The 13,001-nt window shown below is 39.5% G+C and overlaps 1 protein-coding gene across 5 annotated transcripts in view; it reads left to right on the top strand.

The window, feature by feature from the left end:
• Window positions 1-12,311, top strand: part of ANO1 (anoctamin 1) — a 118,590-nt gene extending 106,279 nt beyond the window's left edge. For all 5 annotated transcript variants that reach the window (XM_071808800.1, XM_071808801.1, XM_065839482.2 and 2 more), the window contains 9 exons: window positions 711-822; window positions 1,430-1,487; window positions 1,569-1,669; window positions 2,081-2,226; window positions 3,585-3,737; window positions 5,810-5,862; window positions 7,482-7,666; window positions 9,242-9,347; window positions 10,330-12,311. In XM_071808800.1, the coding sequence (XP_071664901.1) occupies window positions 711-822; window positions 1,430-1,487; window positions 1,569-1,669; window positions 2,081-2,226; window positions 3,585-3,737; window positions 5,810-5,862; window positions 7,482-7,666; window positions 9,242-9,347; window positions 10,330-10,590 (1,175 nt within the window). In that variant the 3' untranslated portion in view covers window positions 10,591-12,311. The remainder of the gene's footprint in view (window positions 1-710; window positions 823-1,429; window positions 1,488-1,568; window positions 1,670-2,080; window positions 2,227-3,584; window positions 3,738-5,809; window positions 5,863-7,481; window positions 7,667-9,241; window positions 9,348-10,329) is intronic.
• Window positions 12,312-13,001: the final 690 nt, after the last annotated feature.

The raw sequence follows: 13,001 nt of genomic DNA, 5'->3' as shown, positions 1-13,001 counted from the left end.
GTAGGTTTAAATCCTCAACTTCTATTTGCTATAGACCCATTTTAAATGGGAGGAACCAAATGACTGGCTTTGCTGTTTAACTTCAAACTGGAGAGCAAACCCAGGAAGGTCAAACGTGTAGCTAAGGGTCTAACCAGCTACTTAAAAATATCAAAGCACATGTGGACTCAGCTTTATTTTTACAGTTTTTCTTTCAGCAGTGGGTAATACTCATCACTAATCCAGTTGTGGCCAACAGGAGTACAGCAGAAAGTCCTACACCTAATCTTGAACTCTTCTATATCCCAAAATTGCAATTTTCACTTTCCACCATTTTTTAGTTGTCATAAGACGCGTCAAAAAATACAAAATGGTTGAGTAGAAAAAGACTTTTTATGAATAATTTCCAAAAAGCATCAGTGACAAAGGCTCCAGAAATCTTTTCAGATAAGTTCTTGTCCATCTGCAATTGATTGTCATGGAGGTCAGCCAGATATACAATGAAATTGGAATTAGTGTTTTAACACATCCGAACAGTGGGATGCTCAGCAGATTGAGCACTGACCTCAGTGAGGTCATATTGCTATATATATATATATTTGCTATAAATATATAACTCTTTGTTTAGAGGATAGCTGATGTTTTCCAAAGTCCACATTTATACAAGATCTTGAAATGCTGCAGGTTGGATAACTCCTTAACGTTTCTTATCCATGTCACGTTGGTTCCAGAGGTGCCAAAAACTGACAAGAATTTTGAAGAGCGGCTGATTTTTAAGGCTTTCCTGCTGAAATTTGTCAATGCCTACACACCCATTTTCTACGTCGCTTTCTTCAAAGGCCGGTGAGTGATGGAAAAGGGTTTCAACTTGTTGCTTGTGAGAGCTATGGCTGAGCTAAGGCCATAGTTGGATGATAAAGTAAATGGTTTAAAAACTCAATATTAACCCAAAAACTCTGTGACCTCATGAGATAGAGCAGGGACCTGATACCTTGCTGTTTCAAATTAATTAAAGCCATTTTTTTAATATCACTTTGTATGGTAAGATACAATCCCCCATTAGGCTACTTACTGTTGTCTATTAATCGCTCTTAATTTTATATCACAGCAAGTATCATTTCTCTTCTTGCAACCAGCATGAAAGCACAAAGCTAAAATAAATACTCTGTGGGGCACATTCTGACTATTGCAGCAGAAATGAGGATTATTCTAGGGAATTTCTGCCAAGATGTGCCTGTAATATTGTGGGACACACGACTTGCAGTTTTACTGGGTTGTTTACTCATTATATAGGACTTTTTAAAACCAAACCAAAGATAATTATTCACGTTTTCAGGACTAAACATTAGGTGGTCCCACTCAGAAATGTCTGGTATAAACGACTTTAGGAATTAAATGTTAAAATTATAAAAGACGTATGAAGTTTATAATTCTACCCGTTGTGCCCTAGATTTGTTGGACGTCCAGGAGACTATGTCTACATTTTCCATTCTTTCCGAATGGAAGAGGTAATTGCATTTTTACCCTGTGACCACCATATGCCACAGGGACACAGCAGATTCTGACCGATGTTTCCTCTGTCCACCCAGTGTGCTCCAGGCGGTTGCCTAATGGAATTGTGTATCCAGCTCAGTATTATCATGTTGGGCAAACAGCTGATCCAGAACAATTTATTTGAGATTGGCATCCCGTGAGTAGTGACTACTTTCTTTTTTTAAATATGTGTTTTTTACAGTCTGTGCCATACATTGTATATCTGCTGCCCTTTGACGTGAATGTCATTCATAGGCTACCCGCAAGATTTTTGCACCAAAACCATGTGTGCTCTATTGCAAATACAACTGCATCCAGCAATGCTGATATATTTGGAAATCACTGAGCAATCTATTGCTTTCCTACTGGTCAGCAGGAGCTGTAATACTGACTGTGCAATTCAATTATAACCATGTTTCAGTACCTGTACATGCTGATCCCTGATACTTTTAGCATATACTGGCTCTTGCACAGTTTTTATGACAATAAGTATGGAGCTTCTTGTGTCTGTTAATGTAAAATAACTGAAAAATGGGCATGCTAACTGAATCATTTCCATTTCCCCTAGGAAGATGAAGAAATTTATACGATACATGAAATTAAAGCGTCGGCGTTCTTTAGACCACGAAGAGCACATGAAAAAAAAGCAGCGTTATGAAGTGGACTATAACCTGGAGCCTTTTGCTGGACTCACCCCCGAATATATGGAAATGAGTGAGTGAGGTGGAAAGAAGGCATTTTAAACCATAAATATTCTGACTAATTGGGATGGAGAGCTGAGGTTTTTGAACTGTAGATTCAGTGGACAGTGGAGATGAGGCATAACTTAGTAATTAAAGTGTATAATCTCGGACTGTAGCATATTTCGGCCAACCACTGGCTGCTTCAGGGATGAAGCCCTCACTTGACCATTATATTTTAGATATTTTCTTTCAAGCCCATGTGACATGTCACTGTCAAGTTCCAAATGCAAGTGATGAATTCAGATGTTACAATATCCATTGCGAGTTCTCACACCAGATTGTTTCTGTTTCCTGAAACGTGGACTAAATCTTCTTAGAGATATATGTGCCTGTAGACCAGGTTGTGCTTGACAGATCACGTTTTGTTTTGTTTTTAAGGAATGTATTATGTTGAGTTATATGGAATTTAGGCACTGGGTATCAGCTCTCCGTTGCTGCAGCTGTACAGCTACATTTCCAATATTGAAAGTAAAAGAAAGGCTGAGAACTGTTCTGCATAGTATCAGTCATTCCTGAAGGATCTGTCTTTAAAAAAGCAACCCTATTTAGTATTTAGAGGAAAGACTAGGTAAAAATGGTTAATGATGTATACTAAAACCAACAATTTGTATGTGTGGTAAATGCAGAAGTGAATTAGAGTATCTGATGACCTTGATGTTCGGAGTAGTTGAAACAGATTGACATTTAATGGTACAAACTACAAGGTCATGCTGTCAGTTCCTAAAAATAAGAAAAGGTGCCATTCCTGAGATCAGCATCTGGAAGTAACAGGAAAAGGAAGAAGAGGCTCTAACAGGAGCATGATGAGTATGACATCAATGTGATATCCTCACCAAACGAAAGCAAATCTGATCCTTGGTTGTAGGTAGCAAGTTATTAATAGTAAAGGCAGAGAATTGGTCATGTCGTTTGTGAAGCCTGTAAGTTTCTATACTTCAAAAGAGAAAGCTTCCAGGGGGATTAGTGAGGGCTAAAATCTTGCTGGGTGGAGCATGGTGAGTTTATGTAGAACTAACATTGTTGCTGCTGTAATCGTCCTCCTTCCGATCGCTCCTGTGCCAGCCTTGCCCATGGCAAAATTGGTTTAGGAGCTTCCCCGTCCTTCCAGTGACTTTGCTTTGCCTTTTGCAAGAGGGGCAACTGGCCCTTTGATGCACAAATGGAGCAGCAGTCAGGCAAACCATTCCTGACACATAAAATGAGATTTAGTCTCCCAGCACATATTAGAATTCTTGATAGAATTTGGGGGGATGGCACTGATGTGATGCTGCATTGCGTTCGATAAATACTGACCACAGCCATTGAAACGCCTTTATTTTTTCTTTGCAGTTATTCAGTTTGGCTTTGTAACTTTGTTTGTTGCATCCTTCCCGCTGGCACCTCTGTTTGCGTTGTTGAACAACATCATTGAAATCCGTCTGGATGCAAAAAAATTTGTTACTGAGCTGAGGAGACCGGTAGCAGTCAGAGCAAAGGATATAGGTAAGTGCACATTGCTATTGTTATCCTTGTTTGTTTGTTCCTGGATTGATGGCAGGATATTATTACGCTGAGTTCATTAACAGGAAGACACTTATAGGAAAATTCAAAACATTAGACTGTGGCTTAACTGTGAACTGTCATAACTTATCGAGGCTTTACTTTAAAATAGAAAGAACAGCCCTTTAAATTTAGATTAATATTTTATCAAGTAAACAATATCACTTTTCAAACCAAAATGATCAATACAATAGTGAAATATTTCATGTGGTTCTGCACATCAATAGTCCTTCCTAGCAATGCAGTTTTCTTGCAGAAGCAAACATTTCTGCATTTAATAACTGTGGACTGGGCTGGAGAAATACACTTGGGAATGAGAGGAGACTCCAAAGTCTGTTGGTAAATGTGTCACTTCGTCCCTACTCAGCATGAATGTCAGAAGGGTGAAGCTTGAAAGCTGCAGTGAACGTAGCTGGGGCTGGGCTCTGCGGTTCTACAGTGAGACCAGAGCAGTGGGGGTGTGCAATGAGGAAGCTGCTTCTCCCAGATGTTGGTTACTTATGAGTAAAAAGGTCGTTAAAATAATTGTTTGTATTATAGCGCCAGTCAGCAAGAGCGGAGAAGTTTACAATCCGTTCCCAAGCTCAGTGTTCCTTCTGGTATTGTGCAAGCGGAGTTTTTCCTCAGGCTCATCCTTGTGTCCCAGGATCATCCTGGAGTTGAAGGACACATTGTGTTGTGTCACGCTATTGCCTTTCCCGCTTTTGGGGTGGTTTGCGGCTGGTTCATTTGATGCCGTAGACTAAGGTTGCTGGTAGAGATGTTGATGGGGAAGGTAGTGGTGTTTTTTTAGTTTTTAGATGCTGTTAGTTGCAATTTATTGCAATTCAACCCCACTCTTGGTGGGTGAAAGAACCCCGCTTCTTTCAGAGACGTCCTGAAGGCATGGACTGTGAGATGGCCACAAAGCAGGCAAGTTTTTAGGGCAGGTGCCAGCACAACCAGTGAAGGGAGAAGGTCCCACCTGCAAAGGGCAGTGGGTAACCACTGGCACCAAGCAGAGCTCTGTCTCTGCTTCCACGGGTGCTGTAACATCATCTCCTGAAGGTCAGTTCTGTGTATGCTGTGCCAGAAGACCAAAGCCATTTGAAGTAGGAGTTAGTTAGCAAGTAAAGCATTCGGCCAGGCTGGAGGACTCTTCCTAGGTAAAACCTCCTACATCTTCCTTCCTCTTCAGACCCAGACTAGGAGAGGGGCTCCTCAGGGCTGTAACTATATGGATCTGGTAGCAGACCTGGATTTTTCCATCAAGACTGAATCTTGCGGTTTGAGTACTTCAACTAAGGAGAAGCCACTTTGTGTAGACTTCAGAGAAGCCCTTCCCTGAGGAATGGGATGTGGAGATGGGGAAGGGGCAGAGCTGTGGGACTTGGTGCATCATCCTCAGCCTAAATCCAGAGAGGTTGAACCCAACTCAGTACAGGGTTGATTTGCATTACATTTTATATGCAGAGAGTCCACACTGAGGAAACCCCCATCTATATGGTTTCCAGATGCAACTGGAAAAGTCCCATCAAGTGGCTCCACTGGAGCTTTGCTTTCTTGAAACTGAGATGGGATAAATAGTGATGAGGAGGTGTAGAAACAGATTCAGGTAGATCCTTCAAGCTGGTAGGCCAGTGTGTTCTGCACCGTGTGTGTGGAGGCTCCAGCACCTTATCTGTAGCTTATTCTCTTCAAGCATTTGAGAAATTTCAATGAAATTTCATGATGTTTTTGTTTTCTACATATACCAGCATTCCTCTGTCTCGCATTTACCTTCTTCTTCCTCAAATAAGCTTTTAGTTTAAACAAAACAAAACTAAAAAGTTGCCTAAACATAGCTTTGGAAGACAGAATTGGGCGCTCTTTGCTTACAGGTCATTCAATTAATCTCTTATAATTCATTCTTTTTTATTTAAAATATAACTCTAGTTTGGCACAGTCATAAGTGATCCTAACACTGTTAAATAAAAATGTAATTTATCTAATTGTAATGACTGAAACAGCATTTACATGGTTGTCTCCCTCCTTAGGAATCTGGTATAATATCCTCAGAGGCATTGGAAAGCTTGCTGTCATAATAAATGTAAGTAATTCAGCATAAATAATATTTTAATTCAGTAGGCTGGCTTTTCCATTCTGCTTCATTAGTTTTATTTCAGCAGAAAGCCCTTAATCAAGTCAAAGTGTATGATTTAGAAATTTTCTGAAATATTAGAGAATCGGATGCAGAGTTTATTTTAAAGTTGTAGTAGTAGCAGGAATATAAAATAGTAAGGAGTCATTGCAGCTTTTTATCAGAATGTTTTCATAAAACAGTTTTGGCCTTCAAACAAATAAGAAATCTGGTCTCTCTGAACTGCATTGCTCTGAACATCTATGGAAATATTTTTGTTTGCTTCAACAGCGAACATCCCAGCCCTTAAAAAACTTTAGCACACCTTAATAATATATTCATTTCTGTACTTATATTCTACATGAGTAGATATCCACAGTGATCATCTTCATTGCACCCCACCTGGGGAAAGATGAAAGAAAAAAGCTGAAAACATGTTTGCAATGCAGCAAAATATTGGCTGTGCAGGACTCACAGCCACGTGTCCATGGGCCTTTCATTTTCTCACCATTGCCCAGCCTGGAAACCCATTTGCTTTGCCCACAGGTGTTTATTGTGCTAAGGCCAAACCATTCTTTTGGTTATTTGCTATGCTGCCTTAATTTGTCTTTACCATTTCTCCTCTTTTCCTTTGGAAATAATTTCTCTATTTTTTTTTCTCTTCCACGTAGTCTCTCTCTTCATCATTACCCAGTGTTATTTTTTCATCTTCGATCTATGTACTACCCCTCTTTGTCATAAAATAAGTAAAACATTTTGTACTGTGTTTGTTCCGCATGTACATGAGCTTTATGCCAGTGAGAATGTTTCATAATAATGATAAATGAGAAAGGCTATAGTTGTGAAGAACGCAGCCGAATTGGCTGTCTTGCATTTTCTGTCTGGTATTTTTAGAAAACCTTTTTAAATAATGAAATAAAATGCGTCTTTTCTGACCATAAAAATAAAACTTGGCTCGGTCTGCTCGTCCTGTTATCTTGATGGAGTTAAAAACCACACACAATTAATGGCCTTCTGCAATGCCATGAGAATGTAAGGAGTCAATTCACTGTCACTGGGTTGCAGAACAAAAGTACTTGGAAATCCATCAACTGGACCTTATACAATGCACCAGGGACAAGATGTGACCGGGGGACGGGGAAACGGCGCCGCGGTTTCCGTTCCTCTGGCGCTGGGGGCTACGGCTGCTTCATCCTTTGGGGGTTTCAAGTTGTTGCCCATGTATAAATCTCAGTGTGGAACTCCTCCATCTGAGAACCTGCAACTCGGGGGAGTAAGCAGTAAATACCACCTTGTTGCAGCAGTGAAGGAAGCGGTTGGGTCACCATCCCTGGAGGGGTTTAAAAGATGCATAGAAGTGGCGCTTGGGGACGTGGTTTAGTGGTGGACTTGGCAGCATTGGGTTAATGGTTGGACTCGATGAACTTAAAGGTCTTTTCCAACCAATTCTGTGATTTTTAGGGCTCCATCCCTTATTTTCTGAAGCAGTCCCTGAGCTGTGCAAGTTGTTTTGGCAAGACATACTCGAGCATATGATTAACTCCAGCCCTGCCTGAATATTGCGCTCACTCTTTACTCTTGTGGCTTAGGCATTTGTGATCTCATTCACATCCGACTTCATTCCACGCCTCGTGTACCTGTATATGTACAGTGAGAATGGCACCATGCATGGCTTCGTCAACCATACACTATCCTCTTTTAATGTCAGCGATTTTCAAGCAGGAACAGCTCCAAACGACCCCATGGATCTCGGCTACGAGGTTCAGATATGCAGGTACTCTCTTGAATGATAACTAATTTTAAGTATTTTCACAGCTTGGCTAAAAATGGGACAATTTTTTACATTCCTGGGGAAGGTCCTTTGTATTTTCAGTACCTTTTTAGCACCTTGGTAGCCTTTTATGTCAGATGGATCCATTGCCTTGAATGTTTTGGCTTACATATTAAACAACCACAACACCTGAGTATGCACTACTGCTTATTTGGGGAAACAGAGATACCCTGTTTCCCTGAAAATAAGACAGGGTCTTATATTATTTTTTGCTCCAAAAGATGCGTTAGGGCTTATTTTCAGGGGGTGTCTTATTTTTCCATGAACAAAAATCTACGTTTATTCTTGAACAAAAAAATCAACATTTATTCAAATCTAGTCATGTCATCACATTCTGGAACAACATCATAACCCTCCAAACCCTGAATTCCATCATGAATTTCTTGTGACTCTAATTCCTTTTTCCATGTATGACAATCCGCTTTTATTGATATTCATGAATAAAAATCAACATTTATTCAAATACATTCTATTGTGAATTAATTTTACTTTTTTACACATATAGCTGCCTGGACATTATTTAAATTGACGTTTTTAAATTAACTGTAAATAGAGCTTATTTTTGGAGTAGGGTTTCTATTTCGAGCATCCTCAAAAATCCTGAAAAATCATGCTAGGGCTTATTTTCAGGGTAGGTCTTATTTTTGGGGAAACAGGGTAAGCGTTGCTAAACTCAATGTTTGTGCATGTAAAGATTTTTCCTTTTATGTATTCCCTTTTTCAGGTAAGGAGATAACGATAAACAGTACAATGATGCTTTAAGGGAACAAAATGATGTTACTCTGATGTCATGTTGTTGTATCACGTTATTTCTATAATGACCATGACTTCAGAGTACATCTCTCTTTTTTTTTGTCCAGTTTCTATAGCAATTCCTGATGAGAGTAACAGCATCCTTATCTGCCCTGGATCTTAAGACCGTATTCTGGGGATTTTTAAAACATTTGAAAATATGGAGCCCTAATTCTTTCAAAATGTTGACAGGATGCTGTGGTTTTAAATGTAATGTGTTTTTCTTGCTCCCATTCCTAACAAGTTATTGTTGGTTAGTTCATACATTTTCTGTAAACCACAGCTAAGGCAAAATTCTCTCCTTCTATTTTTATGGCAAAATTTAGCTGTGATCTTTATGAACAAGGAGAATGTCACATAGTATAACACACTCAATAGATCTGAGAGTAGTATTTTTGTCCGTAAAATTAGTCTAAAAAATATATAATATTTTTATTAGTCTTAAAGTAATTATCTGAGCTGTGTAGTTTACTCTTTTTATGCAGAATTGATATTTGTACTAATCAGAGGCTATTAAGATTAAAGAGCTTTAATTTTGAGTGAAACCTGAAGGCTGTGGGAAGTTTTCAGCTGTGTCTTGTTTCTGAGAGGTTAAAACAGCATCACACTGTACTACTGAACTTGCTTTTAGATGGTTTGGTTTACTGTTCAACTCTTTGATATTAATTCCTCGTTGTGCTAAAATATCTGAATGACATCCCTGATTTACGGAGTCTTGTTTTACAGATACAAAGATTATCGAGAACCCCCCTGGTCCGAAAACAAATATGACATTTCCAAGGATTTCTGGGCTGTCCTAGCAGCAAGATTAGCGTTTGTGATAGTTTTCCAGGTAGGTTATACTGCTGGCACTTTTTATAGGAGAAAGAAAAAGAATTGTCTTTATTTCTTCAGCTACATAAGGCAAGCCACCTTTGGAAATAAGTTATTAGACCAAAGAAAATATCTTCTTTCTCATTTTTTTTCATGGAGAAGCAACGAAAATGTCCCATCCTCATTCATCCTCTTCCTCCCAGCAGCCAGGCCCAGAAATATCCCCAGTGGAAAAATTCAGCCCCAGGGATTCCCTGAATGGGTTTGATGCAGAAGCAACTAAATGACCTTAGTGAGCAGCAGAGCACAAGGCTGCTGCTAAATAGGTCCCACCAGTTTCTCCACTAGGACATAAATGCACTAAAGCAGCATAAATTTAATCCAAAATCATTTCTAGACAGAGCCAAGAAAGGAAATTTCCAAAATTTTCCAAGTTAGCATTTAATTCACATCTGAAAAAGAAGGCAAAATCTGTAATTTTTCACTAAATGACATTACTTGATCACAAGAGTGATTCTGGTTATGTGACATAAGTGTTTTCAGTCTGCCTCAACTTGTTTCAAGACTTTTATTCCTTTTTCTTTTCCCTTTGGTCAAAATGTGTACGTTTCTGTGAAGGTCCTCCCTTCCATCGAATCAAGGTTTTTCGGTCGGAATGTATTTCACCAACTTTCATCATTTTACGTCTTGCTATTTGCTTTTGCCTTTCTGATGTAGAGCTCTTAAACCATGTACCAATGGCAGTATTTCCTTTCGATTTCTACATGGCTGTGACAATATTTGTACATAAATCACAAAGATCTGTGCCTGACATTTTTCTCTACTTCAAGCATGAAGCTGCAGTAGGTTTGGCTCAGTATCAGGCTGGCAACACACACTTGAGCCCAACAATCTTGTCCTTTCTTCATTCTTCCTTCCCAAGTACACCAAAAATGGCCCCTTCTCCTACGGTCATTCTCTTATTTGACCTTGCTGACATTTTCTTACCATTTCATTTTCAGAACTTGGTCATGTTTATGAGTGAATTTGTTGACTGGATTATCCCAGACATTCCCAAGGACATTAGTCAACAGATTCATAAGGAGAAGGTTCTCATGGTGGAGGTCTTCATGAGAGAAGAGCAAGGGAAGCAGCAAATGCTTGAAACCTGGAAAGAGAAGGGCAAGAAAAAAGGTGAAAACTGTAACAATCACAGCCCCAGACTCTCCAGGAGCCACAGCGGGAGCTTGTCCTCTTGCCACTCGTATCCTCTCGACGTATAGAAGAGGAGGGCATTGCGTATGTCGGGGCATTCCACTGATACACAAGCCATCGCGTCAAGGGCAGGACTCGATTCATGGACAACCTGGTGCATGTTGAAGGATGTCGCTGCCGTTCTGCTCCCATCTTTGTAAGAAATGCTCTTCTTACAAACATGGAGGACCACGTTCTATTTCTGATAATGTTGTTTTTTCTTTTGCACAAGCAGTAATGCAGGGAATTTTTATATTTCATCGATAGATAACACTAGTGACGTTGGTGTGCATTAATAAATGCAGGTACTTAGTACATCTTGATAGAGATATTCTCTGAGAATTTGACCTTTAGCCTGTTAATTAACTAACTAAATAAAGGTAAATTTTAAGTAATAATAATACTACTAATTTAAAATATATTTGGAACCCCAGGCTTGAAGGTCCATGGGGTACGTAGATAACATATATGCAAAATCAGCTTTAGAGTGTGCCCCGGGATTCCTTTTGGCAGGAGAGAAGCCACGTAAAGCCCACCAGGCTGCCTTGCTTTCCAAGACAGGGTTTAGCTCTGCTGGCAGATCCGTGTTTGAACCTGCAGGTCTAAAACGAGCTCCTGCTCAGCTCTGGCATCACACATGTCGGTGGGGCACTGGTGGCATCCACAACTGATGTGGATGAAGCTACCTCAGTGCCCCAAGCTGCATTTGAGCGTTTGAGTGGAATCCCAACATCTCAAACACTGGTGGCCACGCAGCGGCAGCACGATTTTTGGAGATCCTCCCTGCAGGTCGACGATCCCAGAGCGTTTTGTTAAATGCCCTGAACTATGGAGCACACATAGAGCTGCCGTGACTCGCACCGCCCTGCCTAGAGCTCAGACACGGTTGTTGCTGAGGAAATACCCTTTATTCCCCCCCGTTGTTTTAGCGCATCCCTTTCTTAGCCAGTGTTCTCTCTGTAGCCCTCGATCCCTGCAGGAGAGCGGGATCTGCGCCCGTTTTGCACAGCCAGAGAACGGCATTGCCCAGAGGTTGTGCCGGAGGAGTAAATCAAAACAAGTATCCCACTTACTGTCTTCAAGAGAAATTTTGCCTGCACTGGGGCTACAGGACCAGACCCTCAGTTAGTTACGGGACTTTTGTCTTAAAATCCTCTATATTTTGAGCTTCCTGAAAGTAATAAGTCTCCGATCCTTCCTTACGATGCTTAGCGAAATCCCAATCAGTTCAACTCTTTCCGAGCATAGTACATTTTAGTTTTGCTTTGTCAAACGATAAACTGCACTTCCAAATAATATTGGTGCAATTAACCTCATTTCTTTTATTGCTTTGTCTTGTCCGTGGCACTTGCATTACAAATATAAAACTGAAAAAAAAAAACAAAATAAAAAGGAAAGATTTCTTTAAAGTCTAACTACTGTATGGTTTGTTACAAAACCAAACGTCAAAAGACTGTTTTCAAGAGAAGTTACTTATTTCTTTTTTCCTTTTCTGATTTTCTTTGCCAAACTAATTTAAAGATTAATGCTAGAACATTAAAAAAAAAATGCGATATTTAGCTTTTGATATATTTATTTGTTTTAAAGTATGTGATAAACTTGATATTTTTCTGGAGTCTGTCCAAAGAAGGTACCAGAAAAGAAATTATGTGGAAGAAGGAAAATGGTATTAACCAAATATTCTTGAAGCTTATTTAAACTATTGATTCAACCAAAGATTTTTATTAATAAAGGGCTTATATTTTGTTAACTCTTGTTTCTGTTGTATTTTGACTTGCAGGAATGTCACTATTTTTAAAATTTGTAACTTATGATAGCTTATTACTGCAGGGCCAAATTCTGCCTGGTTTATTCATGCAAGAAGCATCATCCCCAATCGTGTTTACCAGCTCAGACCCACTGAGTGGGAATAAATCAAGCAGAATTCTGCCCGTACATCTTGTTGAAAAAGCTTCTTCCTCTCATTCCTCGGTAGCCCAAAAGATCCAGAAGAAAGCCAAACATGCTGAAGAGAAATCTTCCTCAAAGGCAATTTCAGCTGTAAATACTTATCCAAAAGTATTCCCAACTTAATACTGACATTCCTGTAAATGGTAGAGCTATATCCTGAACACGTACTTAGCAGAATTTTTCATTATTTGCTGAAATCATTAAATAGTAACAGTCGCTTATACTTTCTTTTGTACAGTAAATTGTTTGAAATGGAATTTTGTATATAAAAAAACTGTATTACTACTTAGATAAGTATAAAACTTTCGTGGAATCATTTTTTAAGAAAAGCAAATATATACTAAATCTGGTTTAGTTCGTTGGGGTTTTTTTGTGTTGGTTTCTTTTTTTCTTTGAACACTTATTTGAAATAAATGTAAATATGCAAGAGTTTCTCCTGTGGGACAGGTTCTGTTCCCAACCCTCCTTGTGCTCTGAGCGTGCAACCTCG

The sequence above is a fragment of the Patagioenas fasciata genome, chromosome 5, assembly GCF_037038585.1.
Source record: "Patagioenas fasciata isolate bPatFas1 chromosome 5, bPatFas1.hap1, whole genome shotgun sequence".
Taxonomy (NCBI): Eukaryota; Metazoa; Chordata; class Aves; order Columbiformes; family Columbidae; genus Patagioenas; species Patagioenas fasciata.
The sequence above is the reverse complement of the archived record's forward strand: the minus strand, read 5'-3'. Positions and strand labels throughout refer to the sequence as shown.